This window comes from Pongo abelii, chromosome 9, assembly GCF_028885655.2.
Source record: "Pongo abelii isolate AG06213 chromosome 9, NHGRI_mPonAbe1-v2.0_pri, whole genome shotgun sequence".
Taxonomy (NCBI): domain Eukaryota; kingdom Metazoa; phylum Chordata; class Mammalia; order Primates; family Hominidae; genus Pongo; species Pongo abelii.
Window position 1 is genome coordinate 96,065,878 of NC_071994.2, and position 23,683 is coordinate 96,089,560.

The 23,683-nt window shown below is 36.2% G+C and overlaps 1 protein-coding gene across 6 annotated transcripts in view; it reads right to left on the reverse strand.

The window, feature by feature from the left end:
• The window catches only part of SLC36A4 (solute carrier family 36 member 4), a 344,024-nt gene that overhangs the window by 12,931 nt on the left and 307,410 nt on the right, over nt 1-23,683 (reverse strand). For all 6 annotated transcript variants that reach the window (XM_054524923.2, XM_054524922.2, XM_002822350.5 and 3 more), the window contains 3 exons: nt 12,162-12,389; nt 10,041-10,139; nt 5,962-6,131 (listed from right to left, as the gene is read on the reverse strand). In XM_054524923.2, coding sequence (XP_054380898.1) covers nt 5,962-6,131; nt 10,041-10,139; nt 12,162-12,389 — 497 coding nt within the window. The remainder of the gene's footprint in view (nt 1-5,961; nt 6,132-10,040; nt 10,140-12,161; nt 12,390-23,683) is intronic.

The window sequence follows — 23,683 nt, forward strand, 5'->3', positions numbered from 1 at the left end:
AGGTTGCCTGTTCACTCTGTTGATAGTTTTCTTTGCTGTGCAGAAGCTCTTTAGTTTAATTAGATCCCATTTGTCAATTTTCGCTTTTGTTGCAATTGCTTTTGGAGTCTTCATCATAAAATCTTTGCCCATTCCTATGTCCAGAATGGTATTTTCTTCCAGGGTTTTTATAGTCTGGGGTTTTACATTTAAGCCTTTACTCCATCTTGAGTTAATTTTTTGTATATGGTGTAAGGAAGGGGTCCAGTTTCAGTCTATCCCATATGGCTGGCTGGTTATCCTAGCACCATTTATTGAATAGCGAATCCTTTCCCCATTGCTTGTTTTTGTCAGGTTTTTCAAAGATCAGATAGTTGCAGGTGTGTGGCCTTACTTCTGGGCTCTCTATTCTGTTCCATTGGTCTATGTGTCTGTTTTTGTCCCAGTACAATGCTGTTTTGGTTACTGCAGACCTGTCTTATAGTTTAGAGTTGGGTAGTGTGATGCCTCCAGCTTTGTTCTTTTTGCTGAGGATTGCCTTGACCCTTCAGGCTCATTTTTGGTTCCACATGAATTTTAAAATAGTTTTTTCTAGTTCTGTGAAGAATGTCAATGGCAGTTTAATAGGAATAGCATTAAAACTATAAATTGCTTTGGGCAGTGTGGCTATTTTTATGATATTGATTCTTCCTATCCATGAGCATGGAATGTTTTTCCATTTGTTTGTGTCATCTCTGATTTCTCTGAGCAGTGTTTTGTAATTCCTGTTGTAGAGATCTTTCACCTCCCTGGTTAGCTGTATCCCTAGGTATTTTATTCTTTATGTGGCAATTGTGAATTGTGGCAACACAATACCATTCACAATTGCCACATAAAGATTTGGCTCTCAGCTTGACTGTTATTGGTATATAGAAATGTTGATTTTTTTGCACATCGATTTTGCAGCTTGAGACTTTGCTGAAGTTGCTTATCAGCTTAAGAAGCCTTTGGGCTTACTATGGGGTTTTCGAGATATAGGATCATGTCATCTGAAAACAGGGATAGTGTGCAGATCTTGCAGTTCTTCCTACTTGGATGCCCTTTGTTTCTTTCTCTTGCCTGATTGCTCTGGCCAGGATTTCCAATACTATGTTGAATAGAAGTGGTGAGAGTAATAAGGATTATAAACAGTCTCTAAACTATGGCCAAGCAAGAAGAGATTCAATAGTATTCTGCTATAACATATTTATCATACAAGAGTAAGAAGAAATTTAAAAGCTGAATAAAAACAGATTTGAAGATACACATCACAATTAGGAAGGAAAGAACTCCTTAGAGCTAACAACATTTAAAACTTAATTTTAAAAATTAGCTAAGGATGTATTTCTCAGCTTGAGGCTTAAAGGTTACACATAAATGGTCAAGTTACTGAATATATACCACATAACTGAAAGACACATGTTTCCTATACTCTGATATGTAACTGTGGATAATTAAACAAATATTCTTGTTAGTTTATTAGTTTAATAAAAGGACATTCCTTTTTCTTAATTATCTTTTCACTTATTTTTAAAATGTGGTAATAATATATTTAATATTTTTTAAAATAAAATAAAAATACATCATTTTGCATATAAGTACTATTACTTTTTTATTGACAAAGTTACATCGGCTAAGAATCTGGTTATTATTAATATCATTAATTATATGCAAATATTACTATTTGGTGTTACAAAGAGTAAAAAGGGAAATAAAATAGTGTGGCTCTTTTACAAGTTGGTATATCTACTAATCAACCAAAGAATAGTTATATAGAAACAAGAGGGCATCTTTAAAAAGTGCCACAGTTTAAAATGAACTGTTTCACTCCTACTCCTTTTCTGTTTCAAGAACCCACTTATTTCTATGTTTGGAATCTATATTTTCAATCACTCTAAACTATTTTTCTCTACAACTTTTGTATAGCTATCATCACAACCTTTTCTTCATTTTGGTTTTAAGCAGCATCTATTGTAAGGCTTCTTTTGTACTACGTTTTAGAAATGAAGAACGTTGAAAGGAAAAATCTACCCAGTAAACCCTCTTTCTAAAGAATAATAAACTTTCTTAAAGTCACAGGAATTTGTTTTGAGGGTACAAAACATCAAATAACTTTAAACAACATTTAATGTACATTAAAAGGTCTTTTAAAACTCCTCGCTGCCAAAGCTCCTGAGAGTTACAGATTGTTTAATTCTTCTCTGTATATCCCTTCAATGCACTTAGTATTAATAGGTGATTGATACTTATTAAATATTAATTATCAAAATAGATATGGTTAGGTAATTCTTAGAAACTACAACCATTCAACATGACAAATATTAATAGCACTTCAAAGAATAAAATCATTTATGCTTGGAAACAAAATCTATTATAATGACAGTAAAGAATTTAATACCTTAGTAAAAGACAGAAATGTATTTTTAATAATTATTTTTCAGCCAATATATTGAATCAGATTATAGGGAGAAAACAACTTAATGTTCCACTGAAAATATTAGTTTTGAAAACATAGATTATCAAAATTTATAATGCTTTTATTCTTTTCCCCACATTGGCTAATAAGTCAACCTTCAGGTATGAATAACTTAAAATTTTTTAAAAACCAACTTGGGAAATAAGTTGTTGACTGCTTCTCTGTCTCTCAAGATTGAATACAGAAGCTACCCTTAGAAATAACCTGGTAAGGCACTTTCCCTCTTAGATCCTTCATGATGCTCAGGTTGAGAATCTTGAGGATTTAGCTCTGTCAAGAAGTCATCTTAATTGAGAACTATCTGCAATCCTTGCCAAGAGCCTCATCTCATTCTAGGCTAAAAAATAAGACAACTATGGTTATGTAGCATTTATCACTAGATTGAATGCCTTGAACTAGTAAAACCTTTAAAATACATTATTTACTTCAAAAGCTAAATGCAATACATGTACAGTATTACTCATAACTAATTTTCAAAGACCACAGTTCAGAAAGATTAAGGGTAATAATAACTCAGAGCTTCTCTAATCCATACTTGCTTTATCCTATGGCCTCTTTCTAATTCAATCTTTTCTTGCAGAAATAGCCCTAATATACTCTGAGACTTTGCCAATTTGTACCAAAAGCCCTTTACAGCTTTTCATAGCTAGTAGCCATTAGTTCTCTAGGATACTCTTGTAACAGTCATTGGCTTTCATACTCCGCCAATAGAGTACATCGCACAATCTCTAACTTTCAAGGCCTCTCGTGTGAAGCACAGGAAAGAAGTGAAAGACAGACTCATATATAGTATATTAAGAAAGAAATCTTAAATATAATCCCATGATTATTCTAGTCCAAATTTCTCACTTTACAGAATGCCATGACTGTAAAAAGACAAGCAACTCTTCTCTTGTATCCCTCAGTTGTGACTATTATTTTAATTGTCCCACAACTGCAGAGTCCACACAGAAACAGACTATAGGCTGCATAAGGCATATCTCCACAGTGCAAAGGCATTAACCAATGCAAGTTCTCTAAATGGAAATATGTGTCTTGACTGGCTTTCCTGTTTTTTTCCAGATTTTTGTTGTTTCTTAGGATACTTGTACTAGGGTTTCCTCTAATGAAAGGTGGTGTCTAGCTAGACTTCCTTGAATAGAAACTATGATCTAATGGTCCCTTTTAAATCAAGAGTCTCAACTAGTTCCATTCTAATTGGAAAGTCACAGCAATTAGGAATAAGGTCAGATGTAGAAAGGGGCTGTGGGAAAAGGGAAGGATTAATTGGAGCTACTGCAAGGACAGTGTCACCCTCCAAGATTGAGTTGTGAATACCAAAAGCATTCTGTCTTATTCTCGCCCACTATTTCTACACCACATTCTTATGTGCCTGGTAATACAAACCTTTCAATGTGAATGTGCGCACACTCCCACTTTGGAAACTTCCTCCCTAAAATATTCCTTACATGCTTTTGTAAATAAGACCGGGAAATAATTTTGACATTATTTCCATGTACATTTTATATTTGACATTAATAATAGTTGTCAATTTCTAAAATGATTATTTTTAAGATTTAGTCAAAATATTATTGTTATTATTAATATTATTGAGACAAAATGTCTCTCTGTTTCCCAGGCTGGAGTGCAGTGGTACCATCACAGCTCACTGTATAATCAACCTCCCAGGCGCCAAGTGATCCTCCCACATCAGCCTCCCAAATAGCTGCGATTACAGACTTGTGCCACCGTGCCTGGCTAATTTTTAAATTCTGGGTAGATTTGGAGTTTCACTATGTTATGCAGGCTAGTCTCAAACTTCTGGCCTCAACTGATCCTCCCACCTTTTCCTCCCAAAGCACTGGGATTCCAGACATAAGCCACCATACCCAGCTCAAAATATTCTTCTAAATGAGGAAAAAATATCATTCTATTTTCCAAACATTGTATAGTATTTGAAAAGATGAACTTACTACCATATTTTTTAGCTTGATTCTCTTATACTAAGCTGTTTAAGCTTATAGTTCATTAAGCTTCGTTTCATATTATAAAAAAGAAACCAAAAAGCACATTTGAAGGCAACAAAATTATATAATTAACTATAAAGAGTTAATAAAATAAATGCTAAATAACCATATATCTTATTTGTAATAATGACTCCACCTTGAAATATATTTGCAATATTTGAAACATGTTTCCATTTTGAAATACATTTATGTTAGCTAAAGTTAAATTGTAATTAAAAAATACAGACACACCACATGTGTGCTCCTTGTGCAACCTGGAAACTATCCTAAGTCTAAACTAGAGCCATTTGCTCTGTCATAAATGGCTTCCTACAAACATTTGTCCTAGCTACATTTTTGACTCCAATAAATGCCCGGGATTCAAATGACTATTAAATGACAGACAAATTCTCACCAGGAGGCCAGTCAGAAGATGTAATTTCTGCTGTTGTTGCTTTTTCACTAATATAGTAAGACATTTAAGATTACACAGATTTTTTTAATCCAAGTAGCTAATGTAGTAGTGTGACAATAATTCAATCAGTGATTCCAAATTTATTCTTTGCGTATGTGAAAACTAAGGAGTTACCTTCCATCTTGTAAATAAGGAAGTAAGTCTGCATGGTAATCACTGCCACTATCTTTGAAAATTTTCCAAAGACAAACCTCTGGAAAAAGGAAAAATCATATACATATGATGCTTCATTTAGCAGGATATGGTCCCAATATGAAAGAGAACATTAAGATGATGCACCATTTTGTTTTATTATTTATAATGTGTCCCAACTGTGTTCTGAAAGGACTTGGAAAATATACACTATGAAGCTGACCAAAATAGCAAGGACCATAAATGATGTAATCTATTATTTTATTAGGAACCGTGAGTGTTTGGTTTTTTTGGCAATAAGGACAAGTATTAATTTTTTTATTAAAATGTGTCCATATTAAAATAATCCCTGTTCTACTCTTATACTTGACTTGGATTTGGAAAAAACTCCAATTTTAAATATTTTTTTAAAAATCCCACAAGAACCCTAAGTTCACATTTGGTCTCCTTCGAAGATTATGAAAAAATTCCAGATTGCACAAATAAATAAATCACACTAATTTTTTTTTTTGTTTTGAGACGGAGTTTTACTCTTGTCACCCAGGCTGGATTGCAATGGCACGATCTCAGCTCACTGCAACCTCCGCCTCCCGGGTTCAAGCGATTCTCCTGCCTCAGCCTCCTGAGTAGCTGGGATTATAGGCACCCGCCACCACGCCTGGCTAATTTTTGTATTTTTAGTACAGACAGGGTTTCACCATGTTGGCCAGGCTGGTCTCGAACTCCTGACCTCAGGTGATCCTCCCACCTCTGCCTCCCAAAGTGATGGGATTCCAGGAAATCACAGTAAAAATTGTAAACGTTTAAACCATAAATCCAAGAACACGCCTTTATCATCAAACAGTGGTACATTATAAAATATATAAACTAATATTGACAAATTCATATATACCTACCATACATCTTGGGGAAGATTTAAAGTTATGCTGCCTTTGATTTCATCACGGAAACACATATATCCTAAAGTAGCTAATGTTACATACAAAGTTGTAACGATCCCCATGCCAATATTCAATGCTTGAGGGAAACGCTTTGATTCTTTCATTTGGTTTTCCAGTGGAAGGACCTAAGAAAAGAATACAACACTGTTTTTAAAGGGAATACAAGTATTTAAAAATAACAGTGTCTCTTATACATACAAATTGGTTGTTTATAGCCTATACGCAAATTTTTTTCCTTTAAAACACATGTAATTGTTGAAGTACACTTCCATTGCTATATATTTATACCACCTACTTTAAACTTCTTAAAAAGATTTAAACTCATCTCTTGGCAGGCAAACCTGTTAGTTTTTTTTAAATAACCTTTTTATTTTGGGATAATTTCAGATTTACAGAAAAGTTACAAAGATAACACAGAGATCTCCCATATACCCCTGACCCAGTTTCTCCTACCGTTAACTTTTTATATTACGATAGTACATTTGCAACAACTAAAAATCAATATTGGTACATCGCTATTAACTAAACTGCAAATTTCATTTGGATTTCATTAGTTTTTCCATTAATATCCTTTTTCTGTCCCAGAGTTCCATCCAGGATACCCACAGTGCATTTTGTCACCATGCCTCCTGTCTGATCATTTCTCTATCTTTGCTTATTGTTCATTATCTTGCCAGTTTTAAGGAGTACTGGTTTGGTATTTTACATAAAGCCCCTCCATTTAGGTTTTTCTGAGGTTTTTCTCATGACTGGACTGGTATTATAGGTTTTAGAGAAGGATAACATAGAGGTGAAGTGCCTGTCTCATCACACGTTATTAACATGGTTTATCACTGGTGAAGTTAATTTTCATCACTTGGTTAAGGTAGTGTTTGCCAGGTTTCTCTATTATACAGTTACTTTTCTTCCCTCTCATCATACTCTGTTTATTGAAAGCCAAGTCCCTAAATCCAGCCCCTTCTCTGGGGAGTAGGAGGAGGATTAGTTATATTGCCTGGAGGGAGGAGGGTTTCTAGGATTCTCATGTATGTATGTATGTATGTATGTATGTATGTATGTATATTAGCATGACCTTATGTATTTTTTTAAATATTGAATTATAATCCAATATTCTGTTATTTGTTTTGTTACTCATATTATTCCACCTTTGGCCATTGTAAATTCCATCAGGTTGGCTTCTGTGTCCCTTTGACTTGCCTCCATTCTTTCGTTTCTTGAACATATTCTTACCTTCTGACGCTACAAGATGCTTTAGCCTCATCTTGCATTTCCTTGCTTCAGCCCTAAAATCAGCCATTTCTCGAAAGAACTTTGATTCTCTTGTAGAATGGTATTCAGAAATGAAGATCTGGTATTTAGAAATCAAGATCTGGGTGTGTGCTTGTTGATACTGGGGTATCACTGCTTGCAGCCCCTCTCAGGAGACAGAACTAGGAAGTATATGCATGTATACTAACCCATGTATACACACATATCTGTAACTGGTTTTACATCTATCCACCTGTATCTACTGTCTGTCAAATTCAGTAAAACTAATAATTTTTATTTTATTGAAAAAGAACCTTTAAAGAAAATAAGAAAAGGCTGACTGAAAAACCAAGTTTTTAAGGCAAATCTTCAGAGATTGTAACCATAAAATTAGGCTATACAGTGAAAGACCTAAGTAACAATAATAGCAAGTATTTACTGGAGTGTTTATGATATGCCAGGTATGATTCTTTTTTTTTTATTATTATTATACTTTAAGTTTTAGGGTACATGTGCACAATGTGCAGGTTAATTACATATGTATACATGTGCCATGCTGGTGTGCTGCACCCATTAACTCGTCATTTAGCATTAGGTATATCTCCTAAAGCTATCCCTCCCCCCTCCCCCCACCCCACAACAGTGCCCAGAGTGTGATGTTCCCCTTCCTGTGTCCATGTGTTCTCATTGTTCAATTCCCATCTATGAGTGAGAATATGTGGTGTTTGGTTTTTTGTTCTTGCGATAGTTTACTGAGAATGATGATTTCCAATTTCATCCATGTCCCTACAAAGGACATGAACTCATCATTCTTTATGGCTGCATAGTATTCCATGGTGTATATGTGCCACATTTTCTTAATCCAGTCTATCATTGTTGGACATTTGGGTTGGTTCCAAGTCTTTGCTACTGTGAATAGTGCCGCAATAAACATACGTGTGCATGTGTCTTTATAGCAGCATGATTTATAGTCCTTTGGGTATATACCCAGTAATGGGATGGCTGGGTCAAATGGTATTTCTAGTTCTAGATCCCTGAGGAATTGCCACACTGACTTCCACAATGGTCGAACTAGTTTACAGTCCCACCAACAGTGTAAAAGTGTTCCTATTTCTCCACATCCTCTCCAGCACCTGTTTTTTCCTGACTTTTTAATGATTGCCATTCTAACTGGTGTGAGATGGTATCTCATTGTAGTTTTGATTTGCATTTCTCTGATAGCCAGTGATGGTGAGCATTTTTTCATGTGTTTTTTGGCTGCATAAATGTCTTCTTTTGAGAAGCGTGTTCATGTCCTTCGCCCACTTTTTGATGGGGTTGTTTGTTTTTCTAAAAGCTCTGCATGCAGCATCTTATGCAATCCTCACAATAACTCTTAAGAGATGATAAATCTAGTATTTTTTCCACTTTTCATATAAGTCAGTCAGTTCCATATGGAAACATGAACTGTTAATAGCAGCAAGAGGGCAGAGAACAGTTTGGATGCCCTGGAGATAACCCAGACCGGAAATATGGGCAGTGGCCAAGAATGGTGTCAGTGCAGCAAGGGAGAAAGAGAAAGAAATGAACATTTCCTGCGGGCTTCTGTGTCATGCAGCATTATAGGTGTTTTATGTATAGTCTCCTTTATGGAATGAATTTGAGAAATATAAAAGAGTCGTCAACATGCCTTAATTATTGATTGAAACAGGGAACCAAGGACAAAGTAAAAGGAATCACTCCAGTGTTTCAAGCTTAAGCAACTGAAGATAAAACAGAAAGAAAAAGGAAAATGAGAAAGTAAAGCTGGTTTTAGATGAGAAAATACGTGTCAGACTTTGGAATTGTTGAATTTGAGATTCAGAGGAAATGTCAATAGTTAACTAGTGCTCATCAGTTAAAGACAAACATGAAAATCTGCAGTTACGTTTGCAACAGCAATAACTGTAGCTGTGAAAATTTGTAAGAATTTGGGAGAATTATCTAAAGGAGAATTCACAGAGAGCAGAAACCCAAGTAAAATGTTATAAAATTTTATTTTAGATCTATTTTGTCTGGGGTTAATATAAATAGATGTTTACAAATGGTTTTGCTCCCATACCAGATCATCGGACTATGAAATATAAACTATGGAGCAAAGCAGACAGCAAGATTCTATTTTCCCCAAGTCTACAAATGTTAGGCTTTAAATAAACTGGGAGCTACCTGAATGGAAATATTTAATATCTTAGAATCCTCAGAATCTTTGGAGTCTCTCTTGGTATTAGCTTTATAACACTGTTTCTCAAAACAAACATTATATTCATAAAACTATAGGGAGAATTTACATCCAACTTTTTATATAGCAGTGATTCTGCAACTATTCTGATTACCTTCAAATAATCTCATTTATAAAATATGCTTCAGATGTGCCTGAGTATGTGGGATATAGATTTTTTTTAAACTGGCCTTGAGTTAATAATTTTTGAAGCCAGGTGACGTTACATAGGAGTTCATTATACTACTCTCTAAATTTTGTATAGGTTTGAAATTTTCCATAATAAAATGTTAAAAATGATCTGGCTAATTTCTTCATTTTATAGATAAAGAAAAAGAGAAGTAGAGAGCCTAAGTGGTATGTCTAACATTAAGTCCTTTGTTAGTGGAAGGACTAAACTATAATTCTAATCTATCACACCAAATTGGAAATCATGTAAAGAAAATTGAAATAAAAAAGAAAAATATGCAATTTTAAATATAGGTAGGCTATATAAATCATTGTGTTGAATTAAGATTTTTAAAAATAATAATAAAGACTAAATTCTTACCACTCCTATGCCTTCAAAAGCAAATACAGCAGTACCAAAAAAGAGTGGGTATTTCTTCCAACCAGCCACTATTGGAAGGTTGTGGGGATCTGGCATGTTCTAAAGAAAGGAAGAAAAAAAGAAGACCAGTTACATCTTTACTTATTCTAAATAATTTAAAAACAAAAGAAAAATCATATAATTTTGAGCTTCACGACAGCAAAGTGTTATAAAATTGAATAATTGTTTCAATAAACACTTAAAGCATCCTATGTTAAATGTAGCCAAGCTGTTAGGATTTCACTGCCAAAAGCAATTGTCTCCCTCATGCTCATACATTCCATCTGAGCAAAATGCTCCTGATTACCTGCTTCCACCTGCAAGTCCCAGGCTGTGAACACTAGGTATGGCTCCTGCCACAACAGGAAATACATAAGCACACTCAAGGCCTAAGCTGAGAGCCATATAGTCAAGTTATCAACCACTGCTGCTGGTGCCCAACAGAAATTCATTCTCCACTCTATTTTCATTGCTCTTTCAGTTCTCTAAGATACCTGGTTCCTGACACTGGCTTTCTACCTTATAGCTCTGCTGCTGCCCAAAACAGGTTTCCTTCTTGTTTCAGTGCTTTTACTATTTGATTTGATGGTTGTCATTACCCTTATTATTTGAATATATATGTCCTGACTCTGGCTTTGATTGCTTGGTCCTGACTCACAGGCTTATTCCAAATCTCACCATCTGGACAAAGTACACATTGGCTCTAAATGGCCACTTCTTCCAGATACCCCAAGTCTGGTCCCTACTCTTCTCACCATCTTACATTCTCTGCTTTGCCTGATTGGAAGCAGAATTCAAGGCCAAGTAAAAAGAATGAACAAAGCAACTGAAGTGTGAAAGCTCTAGGATAATTTGGGGAATAGAGAGGTCTAGAACATCTGAAGCATAGATAGAATTGTGTGATATACTGGTGATACATGTCTAAAACCATATACTGGGTTTAGAATGAAAGGGTATTACAATGTTTGGCTCATTCAATACTAAACTATTATTTAAGGCAAGCAGGATGCTATTTCACTTCTCCAAACAGCAGCTCATGCTGTTCCTTCTATTTTGGGAACCTCCTTTTCCGCTTAACTGAATCTTACATGTTTAGCTAAGGGGTCATGAACTCCGGAAAGCCTATATGAACTTCCTGTCTGTTTCCTCCCACTCAGTGCTATAAGAGGAACTACAGCTTTTGAAATTCAAAGAGGAGGGAAATGAAACACAGATCCATAATAAGAATTTTTAATAAATTGCTAATGAAGATTTTACAACAATTACCTTGGAAATAATATATAAGATTAATTAGATCAGGAGTGACTGGAACAGGGATTCTCGACCTTTTTTGTGTCTTTGACACCTTTGCAAGATGAAAGCTATACAACTGCTTAACAGCAAAACACATACATACATACATACAGAAATACTAAATCTTGCAAACTATTTTAAGGGATTTGAAGAATCCCTGAATCCCATCAATAGATTATTTTAAGGAAACTGGGTTAAGAATTCCCAGACTATGGACAATGAAATCAGTTGATGTTATTGCATATACTTCAGATAAAGGGATTACAGACTAGTGTAGTGGCAGTGGATTGAAGCAGTGGCAGCAAATAAAAGTTCAGAAGTGAAAGGAAATTATAGAATTGCATATATATATATACACACACACACACACACACACACACACACACACACACACACATAATATGCATCTCTTGTGATTGGCTCAAATTTTAAAGAATAATACATTTAATGAGTACCTGGTTTCATGTTTGGCACTGTACTAAGAACACAATCCTAAATCTCATAACTCTAATAGGGTAGGTATTACTACCTTCTGAAGCACTGTCACAAAGCCCAGAAGCGTATTTACCAAGATTCAAGATCTGACCACAAAGTCTGTTTAATCTCTATGTCATATACTTTTCTAACTCAGCAGCATCCCCCTAAAAGAAACCAACATTTACTGATTGTACACTGTGTGCCACATATGAAGTAGGGGTCTTTGCATATCATTACTTTTACCTCCACAGTAAACAGAATTTTACTTACATAAGAAAGATAAGAACTTAGTTTAAAACTTTTTATACTTACCCTGACAACATACTGGTAAATTATCACAAGACTGACAGCCATGGAAACGTTGGCAAGGAATGAAAGTACAAATAGATTCTTTAGTTCACGAATGAAGACCAAAAGAATTATAAATGGAAGAAAGCAAAGCATATATATCCTTAGGTCAACACTTCTTCTCTCACATGGATTTGATGAATTGGTACTATTCGAAATAAACACTTTACTCTCCAGGAATCCTTCATGAACCTATATAGGATTACCAGGAGAATAAAGAAGGGGGAAAAACTTCCATCAACTTACAATCATAAAACACATGTACAAAGAAAATCACAACATATATACTCTACAATAAATTCCTATGATATATTTTAAAATATTTACATTTACATTTTTTCAAGATACTCTGGTTTCCTAGAAACATATGTATCAAATGTAAGGATAACTGACGTAAGATAATCTTGAAAGGTAATTTCTTTTATCATACTGTAAATATAAAGTTCATTAGAAAATTATAATGATAGATTTGCTGATGTATTCTGAAGCTTTGTGACTATCATGTTCATGGTACCTCGAAAGGCTCAAGAATCTCTTTTTGAGATCATCAAATTTGGGACCATGCTTGCCTAGGATGGCCACTGAGTAGTCTCCTCTAGCTTATTTTCTTCAGATAGGAAACAAGCTCCAATTATCTCTTAGAAATATAGTCAGAGCAAAATTTTAAAATTATAGCCTAACCTTAAAACTCTTATAAAGCAATTATTTATAAATTATCATCACTATCAATAAATATTTATTAAAAATCCACTACATTCATGCATGGCAATATGGTAGACAGTACATAAATTTGTGCTAGAGCAAAAACCTTCACAAGATAAATCAACCTTACATTAAAACTTATTCAGCCATTCCTATAACCCAATTTTCAGATTTCAAAACAAGTATGATTTACAAATATGATTTACAGTCTCCATATATTAAAAACTATCTCTGATCCAATTAATCACATAACACTACTTACTAAAATAGAAATGAAATTATAGAGGACTTTAGAAACAGTCTTAAAAATTTATAGCAGAGGCAGATAATACTATAACTAGAATACCAGTGAAAACTTATTTGCCCCAAAACAGTGTACCCTCCTTCAAACACATCAATATTGTCGAGTCTCTGGATACACACACTCTAAAAATTCTTAAGACCTTGTAATAATAATAGCTAGTGTTTTTTGAGTAATTTCTTTGTATCAGGTACTGAACTACATGCTTTATATACAACATCTCACTTAATCCTCAAAATGACTCTCTAAAGTAGATGGTAATATTAATCCCAATTTATAGTTGAGGAACCTGAGGCTTAGAGAAATATATTTTTTAAACCTTGCATAATATCAAGCCAGTAAGTGGTGGTTCTAGGATTCAAACCTAAGCCTGTGACTCTAGAATTAGCCTGACCAAAATACTGCAACCCAGAAAGGAGGGCCCTGCCCAAGTGGCCACCTGGCCTCCACTCTTACATATCTCTCTCTAAATGTAGTAATTAAGAGGCCAACAAATCAGAAGATTAAAACACATTTCTGATGTAACAATTTAAGTGTTTTTTCTACTTTAGTCTTACATGTATAATCTACCATAAGCAATGTTTAGTGTCAGTATAAATGTACACATCATCTTAGACTGTAGAGAATATATCTATTAGATTTTTGCCCTATACAGCCAATTTATAACTCATACTGGACTAATAGACTCTCAAGTTGCACCATTTAAGAAATGCACAGCTCATGACTATGTTGTAACTGACCATCAAAACTTTACATTTTATTTTCTATAATCTGAAATAAAAACAAAATTGGGGATTTACATTCCTTGGTTTTTACAAACGTATTTGATTGTTGATTTAACATTCTAGTAACTAAATTAGAGCCAAATACTTCTCATGAAAGCAGTATCTCCAATAATTAGATTAGATAATGATCAAAGTAAAGCTCTAACAAGGATAACTGGCAAGAGAAAAGCAGTAATATAACCAATATTTTAAAGGGCTGTTTTAATTATTATTAGGTGCTTGGGAATTTAAAATTAATTCTATCACAAATACAGTATTTTAGCACTTTTGGCAGAAAAGTGGTTATAAAAATTCTGAGGATTAAAAAATAAAATGAAATAAAAATGTAGATACATACCTAGAGCAAGATTCAGGTAAACATTTGAGTCCTTTGGTGCCCTCTAGAGACAGAGATTGGCTATCTAATAGGACTTCCTATGATCTCACATGTTTACCAAAATGTAAAACACTGAAATAAACATTATAAAATAAAATTACTAAATTCAGTTGTTTCCATTTGAGCTCAAATTTACTAAAATCCACCACTTATTAACTTTTCAATGATTCTGTAATTTAACAATTAAAATTCCAACGGCAGATTATGTTCGTCAGTAAAGCCAAATGCAGAATTAAAGTTATAGTACCCTACATTTGTATAACTTTTACATTTTACAAAGGCTTTCATAAACCTTTTGTCAGCTCAGCCTCACAATAAGTTTATGAGAAACAAGGGGATATTTTGTTACTATTCTCATTTTACAAATAAGGAAACTGATGCTAGACCAGGGATAAGCAGGGTTTGCCCAATGTGTGAGTTAAAACTGAGAAAGCAGAGATTTGAACTCCTATCTTCTGATTCTACCATCAATGATCTTTGATATTGCTACATTTTTTATTTGTAATACTGTATTCCTTCCCATTCTCCATGCCTACATACCACTATTTTATCTGTATGAGATTTTCTAGAGTATCTTACAGTAAGAACAGAGAGGAACAACTGTAACCACTAAGGACTAGACTCATCAGAAGCACTAGGATTCTTTATCCCCTACTGATTGTACATAAAGACTTAACGGGACCAAGAATAGTCATGTGGCAGTTACATAGCAGGTTTCTACATTTGTGTGGCAACTAAACCCTTAATTTTGGGGGTTAATAAAATATATTTCAATTTCATGTAGACTAAGGGGAGGGTAACAATCCTATGGTTTTTAACTATAACAGTAAGTAGCAATTGGTAAGGTTTAATCAACTAGTGTGTCTACTATTGTATAATGCTATCAAATGTACTAAAGAACACCTCTGTAGAGAGTGAAAATCTCTGATTGCATGCTGCTTCAGTGACCATCTCAACTACTTTCTCAAGCCTGACTGCCTTTTTTTTTTCCATGTTACTCTTTATGATTCAAAAGGACTTTTACCTTTCTATCTACAGCAGGCATTCTCCTTACCTCCAGAGAATCACTTTTTCTACCTGATCTTCTTAGGACATGTGCAAAGTTGAACTTTTCCATTCAACCTCAGAAGCATCTGATAATATTTCATAGGAGAAAGTCACCAATTCCAAGCTTATAAGCATTAATTTTATCCACCTTATCTACTCTTTATGTCACACAAACACACTCACAACTAAAATCCAACAAGACAATGTCCCGTGGGGTGATGAACAATTAACATATCGGATGTGAGAGATCTAGGTTTCAACCTAATTCCATATGACTTAGGGCACACTACTCATGTTTTGTGAGACTGCTTTCTCATTCATAAAATGAGCATAGTACTTACTTTACAGAGTAGTTATAAAGATTAAATAATGTATATCATGGTTTGTAAATATAAAACCATAAGGCATTATTAACATTATTCTTAAATTCAAATAGAGCTTGTAACTCCTTGAGAAGATAGGTATTCAAAAAGATACAGTACTACCATGTTGCACAACCCTAGAAAGGCATAATTTCTGTCACATTATATATAAATAACTGGTAAGATGGTATGTCTTATCAGTTCTTGTTAATAAAAAGCCTCTTAATGGAGTTAGGAGTCCTAGGAATATGCAATTTATAGAATTAAATATTTGTAAAATCAAAAGGACATCATCTATAACAAGTAATGCTAATGGAAGGACCGATGCTTTATTTTGATAAACAAAAGAATATAAACAGGACTCTAATTAACTCTAATTACTGTTACTCTTTTCTATGTCCTCTACAACTCCCATGGCTACTTGCTCTCGCTAAGTAAGACCTTTCACTCTATTCTGTAATCACAATACATATGAGGGAACACCTGTGTCTGATCGTTTAGATTACAGATTTTTCTGCCAGAAAATGTGTATAAGAACTTAATTATTTGCAAATATCTAGTAAAAGTTAGAAGAAATAGTTTAAAAGTAGGATATTTTGAAAAAAAAATAAAATGAGGGTAGAAAGAAAAACTACAGGCTGGCTAAAACGGTCAGCAGTTACAACACTAATCTCTTGACACCATTCCCTTTTTTAAAAACATTTTATTATTTTATTTTTCCATAAATTATGGGGGTACAGGTGGTATTTAGTTACATGAGTAAGTTCTTTAGTGGTGATCTGTGAGATCCTGGTGCACCCATCAACGAAGCAGTATACACTGCACCATATTTGTTGTCTTTTATCCCTTGTCCCCTCCCACTCTTCCCCCCAAGTCCCCAAAGTCCACTGTATCATTGTTATGCCTTTGTGTCCTCATATCTTAGCTCCCACATATCAGTGAGAACATTCAATGTTTGGTTTTCCATTCCTGAGTTACTTCACTTAGAATAACAGTCTCCAATCTCATCCAGGTCATTGTTAATTCATTCCTTTTTATGGCTGAGTAGTACTCTATCATATATATGAGATACATATACATATCACAGTTTCTTTATCCACTCATTGATTGATGGGCATTTGAGTTGCTTCCACAATTTTGCAATTGTGAATTGTGCTGCTATAAACATGCACGTGCAACTACCTCTTTCGAATAATGACTTCTTTTCCTCTGGGTAGATACCCAGTAGTGGGAATGCTGGATCAAATGGTAGTTCTACTTTTAGTTCTTTAAGAAATCTCCACACTGTTTTCCATAGCGACTGTACTAGTTTACATTCCCACCAACACTGTAGAAGTGTTTGCTGATCACTGCATCCACACAAACATCTACTGTTCTTTGATTTTTTGATTATGGCCATTCTTGCAGGGGTAAGGTAGTATCACATTGTGGTTTTGATTTGCATTTCCCTGATCATTCGTGATACTGAACATTTTTTCATGTTTGTTGGCCATCTGTATACCTTCTTTTGAGAATTGTCTATTCATGTCCTTAGCCCAGTTTTTGATAGGGCTGTTTGTTATTTTCTTCCTGATTTGTTTGCATTCATTGTAGATTGTGGATATTAGTCCTTTGTCAGATGTATAGATTGTGAAGATTCTCTCCCACTCTGTGGGTTGTCTGTTTCCTGACTGTTCCTTTTGCTGTGCAAAAGCTCTTTCGTTTAATTAGGTCCCAGCTATTTATCTTTGTTTTTATTGCATTTGCTTTTGGGTTTTTGGTCATGAAATCCTTGCCTAAGCCAATGTTTAGAAGGGTTTTTCCAATGTTATCTTCTAGAATTTTTATAGTTTCAGGTCTTAAGTCCTTAATCCATCTTGAGTTGATTTTTGTACAAGGTGACAGATGACGATCCAGTTTCATTCTCCTATATGTGGCTAGCCAATTATCCCAGCACCATTTGTTGATAAGGGTGTCCTTTCCCCACTTTTTGTTTTTGTTTGCTTTGCCGAAGATCAGTTGGCTGTAAGTATTTGGCTTTATTTTGGGGTTCTCTATTCTGTTCCATTGGTCTATTTGCCTATTTTTATACCAGTACCACACTCTTTTGGTGACTATGGCTTTATAGTGTAGTTTGAAATCAGGTAGTATGCTGCCTCCAGATTTGTTATTTTTGCTTAGTCTTGCTTTGGCTATGCGGGCTCTTTTTTAGTTCCATATGAATTTTAGAATTGTTTGTTCTAACTCTGTGAAGAATGATGGTGGTATTTTGATGGGGATTGTGCTGAATTTGTAGACTGCTTTTGGCAGTATGGTCATTTTCACAATATTGATTCTACCCATCCATATATATGGGGTGTGCTTCCATTTGTTTTTGTTTTCTATGATTTATTTCAGCAGTGTTTTGTAGTTTTCCTTGTAGAGGTCTTTCGACTCTTTGGTTAGGTATATTCCTAAGTAGTTTAATTTTTTTTTTGCTTAAATTACAATTTTTATTGTACATTATTTTATTGTTCCTCATAGGTTAGCTCAGACTGAGGGGGAGAGGTTGGAACAACAAATACCTGGAGAGTGATAACTGTGTCAGGTGCTATCCTGTGTGTTTGCAGGTTTTTTGTTTTGCTTCGTTTTTTGGTTTTTTTTATTATACTTTAAGTTCTAGGGTACATGTGCACAATGTGCAAGTTTGTTACATATGTATACATGTGCCATGTTGGTGTGCTGCACCCATTAACTCGTCATTTACATTAAGTGTATCTCCTAATGCTATCCCTCCCCCTGTCCTCCCACCCGATGAAACAGGCCCTGGTGTGTGATGTTCCCCACCCTGTGTCCAAGTGTTCTCACTGTTCAATTCCCACCTATGAGTGAGAACATGCAGTGTTTGGTTTTCTGTCCTTGTGATAGTTTGCTGAGAATGATGGTTTCCAGCTTCATCCATGTCCCTACAAAGGACATTAACTCATCATTTTTTATGGCTGCATAGTATTCCACGGTGTATAAGTGCCACATTTTCTTAATCTAGTCTATCATTGATGGACATTAGGGTGGGTTCCAAGTCTTTGCTATTGTGAATAGTGCCACAATAAACATACGTGTGCATGTGTCTTTATAGCAGCATGATTTATAATGCTTTGGGTGTATACCCAGTAATGGGATGGCTGGATCAAATGGTATTTCTAGTTCTAGATCCTTTAGGAATCACCACACTGTCTTCCACAATGGTTGAACTGGCTTACAGTCCCACCAACAGTGTAAAAGTGTTCCTATTTCTCCACATCCTCTCCGCACCTGTTGTTTCCTGACTTTAATGATCACCATTCTAAGTGGTGTGAGATGGTATCTCATTGTGGTTTTGATTTGCATTTCTCTGATGGCCAGTGATGATGAGCATCATTTCATGTGTCTGTTGGCTGCATAAATGTCTTCTTTTGAGAAATGTCTGTTCATATCCTTCGCCTGCTTTCTGATGGGGTTGTTTGATTTTTTTCTTGTAAATTTGTTTAAGTTCTTTGTAGATTATGGATATTAGCCCTTTCTCAGAAGGGTAGATTATAAAAACTTTCTCCCATTCTGTAGGTTGCCTGTTCACTCTGATGGTAGTTTCTTTTGCTGTGCAGAAGCTCTTTAGTTTAATTAGATCCCATTTGTCAATTTTGGCTTTTGTTGCCATTGCTTTTGGTGTTTTAGTCGTGAAGTCCTTGCCAATGCTTATATCCTGAATAGTATTGCCTAGATTTTCTTCTAGGGTTTTTATGGTTTTAGGTCTAACATTTAAGTCTTTAATCCATCTTGAATTAATTTTTGTATAAGGTGTAAGGAAGAGATCCAGTTTGAGCTTTCTACATATGGCTAGCCAGTTTTCCCAGCACCATTTATTAAACAGGGAAGCCTTTCCCCATTGCTTGTTTTTGTCAGGTTTGTTAAAGATCAGATGGTTGTAAATGTGTGGTATTATTTCTGATGGCTCTGTTCTGTTCCACTGGTCTATATCTCTGTTTTGGTACCAGTACCATGCTGTTTTGGTTACTGTAGCCTTGTAGTATAATTTGAAGTCAGGTAGTGTGATGCCTCCAGCTTCGTTCTTTTGGCTTAGGATTGTCTTGGCAATGCGGGCTCTTTTTTGGTTCCATATGAACTTTAAAGTAGTTTTTTCCAATTCTGTGAAGGAAGTCATTGGTAGCTTGATGGGGATGGCATTGAATCTATAAATTACCTTGGGCAGTATGGCCATTTTCATGATATTGATTCTTCCTATCCATGAGCATGGAATGTTCTTCCATTTGTTTGTGTCCTCTTTTATTTTGTTGAGCAGTGCTTTGTAGTTCTCCTCGAAGAGGTCCTTCATATCCCTTGTAAGTTGGATTCCTAGGTATTTTATTGTCTTTGAAGCAATTGTGAATGGGAGTTCACTCATGATTTGGCTCTCTGTTTGTCTGTTATTGGTGTATAGGAATGCTTGTGATTTTTGCACATTGATTTTGTATCGTGAGACTTTGCTGAAGTTGCTTATCAGCTTACAGAGATTTTGGGCTGAGACGATGGGGTTTTCTAAATATACAATCATATCATCTGCAAACAGGGACAATTTGACTTCTTCTTTTCCTAATTGAATACCCTTTATTTCTTTCTCCTGCCTGATTGCCCTGGCCAGAACTTCCAACACTTTGTTGAACAGGAGTGGTGAGAGAGGCCATCTTGTGGCAGTTTTCAAAGGGAATGCTTCCAGTTTTGGCCCATTCAGTATGATATTGGCTGTGGGTTTGTCATAAATAGCTCTTACTATTTTGAGATACGTCTCAGAGGTACAAAGAGGAGCTGCTACTATTCCTTCTGAACTCACTGTGGTTTTGATTTGCATTTCTCTTGTGACCTGGTGGTGACACAATCTCTCAGCATCTGCTTGTCTGTAAAGGATTTTATTTCTCCTTCACTTATGAAGCTTAGTTTGGCTGGATATGAAATTCTGGGTTGAAAATTCTTTTCTTTAAGAATGTTGAATATTGGACCCCACTCTCTCCTGGCTTGTAGAGTTTCTGCCGAGAGATCCGCTGTTAGTCTGATGGGCTTCCCTTTGCGGGTAACCTGACCTTTCTCTCTGGCTGCCCTTAATACGTTTTCCTTCATTTCAACTTTGGTGAATCTGACAATTATGTGTCTTGGAGTTGCTCTTCTCGAGGTGTATCTTTGTGGCGTTCTCTGTATTTCCTGAATTTGAATGTTGGCCTGCCTTGGTAGGTTGGGGAAGTTCTCCTGGATAATATCCTGCAGAGTGTTTTCCAACTTGGTTCCATTCTCCCCATCACTTTCAGGTACACCAATCAGATGTAGATTTGGTCTTTTCACATAGTACCATATTTCTTGGAGGCTTTGTTCGTTTCTTTTTACCCTTTTTTCTCTAAACTTTTCACTTCATTTCATTCATTTGATCTTCAATCACTGATACCCTTTCTTCCACTTGATCGAATCAGCTACTGAAGCTTGTGCATGTGTCATGTAGTTCCCGTGCCATGGTTTTCAGCTCCATCAGGTCATTTAAGGTCTTCTCTTCACTATTTATTCCAGTTAGCCATTGGTCTAATCTTTTTTCAAGGTTTTTAGCTTTTCTGCGAAGGGTTCGAACATCCTCCTTTAGCTTGAAGAAGTTTGTTATTACCGATCGTCTGAAGCCTTCTGCTCTCAACTCGTCAAAGTCATTCTCTGTCCAGCTTTGTTCCGTTGCTGGCGAGGAGCTGCGTTCCTTTGGTCTTTGATGATGGTAATGTACAGATGGGGTTTTGTTGTGGATGTCTTTTCTGTTCGTTAGTTTTTCTTCTGACAGTCAGTACCCTCAGCTGCAGGTCTGTTGGAGTTTGCTGGAGGTCCACTCCAGACGCTGTTTGCCTGGGTATCACCAGCAGAGGCTGCAGAACAGCTAATATTGCAGAACGGCAAATGTTGCTGCCTGATCCTTCCTCTGGAAGCTTCATCTCAGAGGGGCACCCGGCTGTATGAGATATCAGTCAGCCCCTACTAGGAGGCGTCTCCCAGTTAGGCTACTCGGGGGTCAGGGACCCACTTGAGGAGGCAGTCTGTCCGTTCTCAGATCTCAAACTCTGCACTCAGAGAACCACTGTTCTCTTCAAAGCTGTCAGACGGGGACGTTTAAGTCTGCAGAAGTTTCTGCTGCCTTTTGTTTAGCTATGCCCTGCCCCCAGAGGTGGAGTCTACAGAGGCAGACAGGCCTCCTTGAGCTGCGGTGGGCTCCACCCAGTTCGAGCTTCCCGGCCACTTTGTTTACCTACTCAAGCCGAAGCAACGGCGGACGCCCCTCCCCCAGCCTCGCTGCCTCCTTGCAGTTAGACCTCAGACTGCTGTGCTAGTGAGCACTGCTAGCCCACCGTGCTAGCAGTGAGCGAGGCTTTGTTGGTGTGGGACCCTCTAAGCCAGGTGCAGCATATAATCTCCTGGTGTGCCATTTGCTAAGACCATTGGAAAAGCGCAGTATTAGGGTGGGAGTGTCCCAATTTTCCAGGTACCATCTGTCATGGCTTCCCTTGGCTAGGAAAGGGAATTCCCCAACACCTTGTGCTTCCTTGGTGAGATGATGCCCTGCCCTGCTTTGGCTCACACTCCATGGGCTGCACCCACTGTCCAACAAGCCGCAGTGAGATGAACCCAGTACCTCAGTTGGAAATGCAAAAATCACCCGTCTTCTGCGTCGCTCAAGCTGGGAGCTGTAGACTGGAGCTGTTCGTATTCAGCCATCTTGGAACCGGTGAGTAGTTTAATTTTTTTTGCAACTTTTGTAAAAGGAAATGGGGTTAAGTTCTTGATTTGATTCTCCACTTGGTCACTGTTGGTGTATAAGAGCTACTCATTTGTGTACATTAATCTTGTATCTGGAAACTTTGCTGAATTATTTTATCAGTCACGGGACACACCGTAATGTAATAAAAGCCATCTATGACAAACCCACAGCCAACATAATACTGAATGGGGAAAAGTTTAAAGCATTCCCTCTGAGAACTGGAGCAAGACAAGGATGCCCACTCTCACCACTCCTCTTCAATACAGTACTGGAAGTCCTAGCCAGAGCAATCAGACAAGAGAAAGAAATAAAGGGCATCCAAATTGGTAAAGAGGAAGTCAAACTGTCCCTGTTTGTTGATGATATGATTGTTTACCTTGAAAATCCTAAGGTTACCATTCCTTTTATAGACATAGGAAAATGGCTGTGAAAGTGAGAAACCAAGCTAAAACAATCATGTAGAGGCTGAAAGAGAAGAGTTCACAGAGAAAATGGGAAAAACGGGTGTTTGCACAGGATGGGAGCAAGGAAAGTGGCAGAGACCATCAATGCGGAAATCAAACAAAAGGATTAAACCCTTTCAGTCCAGAAAGTTTTACTGACACTTGTGCTATCAACCAGGTGCAGTACTAGGTCTGAGAAATAAAGACATGAAAAAGGTATAATCTCTCCCAGTCCAGTGAGTTTATTTTCCTTCAGAGCCAATAACCATACTGGGTACTGATAAGCCAGGCACTCTTAGATGCTAGTTTACAGTGATGAACACAAGGGATATGGGAGTCCCTTCCTTCATGAGGCTTGCTGTCTAGTGGTGAAAAATAACTTGTAGATTAACTTCAGTACAGCATGATCAAGGCTATTTTAAAAAGTTATACAGAAGCCAGGAGAAAAAACAGTAAATTCTGGCTAGAGATAAAGAAAAGGAAGGCATGGAAGGAACAGTTAAGAAAGGTTTCACAGAACAGGTGACATTTAAGTTTCCAGCCATTTAAGGCTTCAGATATAAACAAAACTTTTCTAGATGCTGAGACATGGTACACTGGAAAGAAAACTGACCAGAAATCCAAGCCCTAATTCCTAACTAACTATGAACTGTTTTATAAAAGAGGGTTTGACCCAATGACTTCTTCCAACACTAAAAATG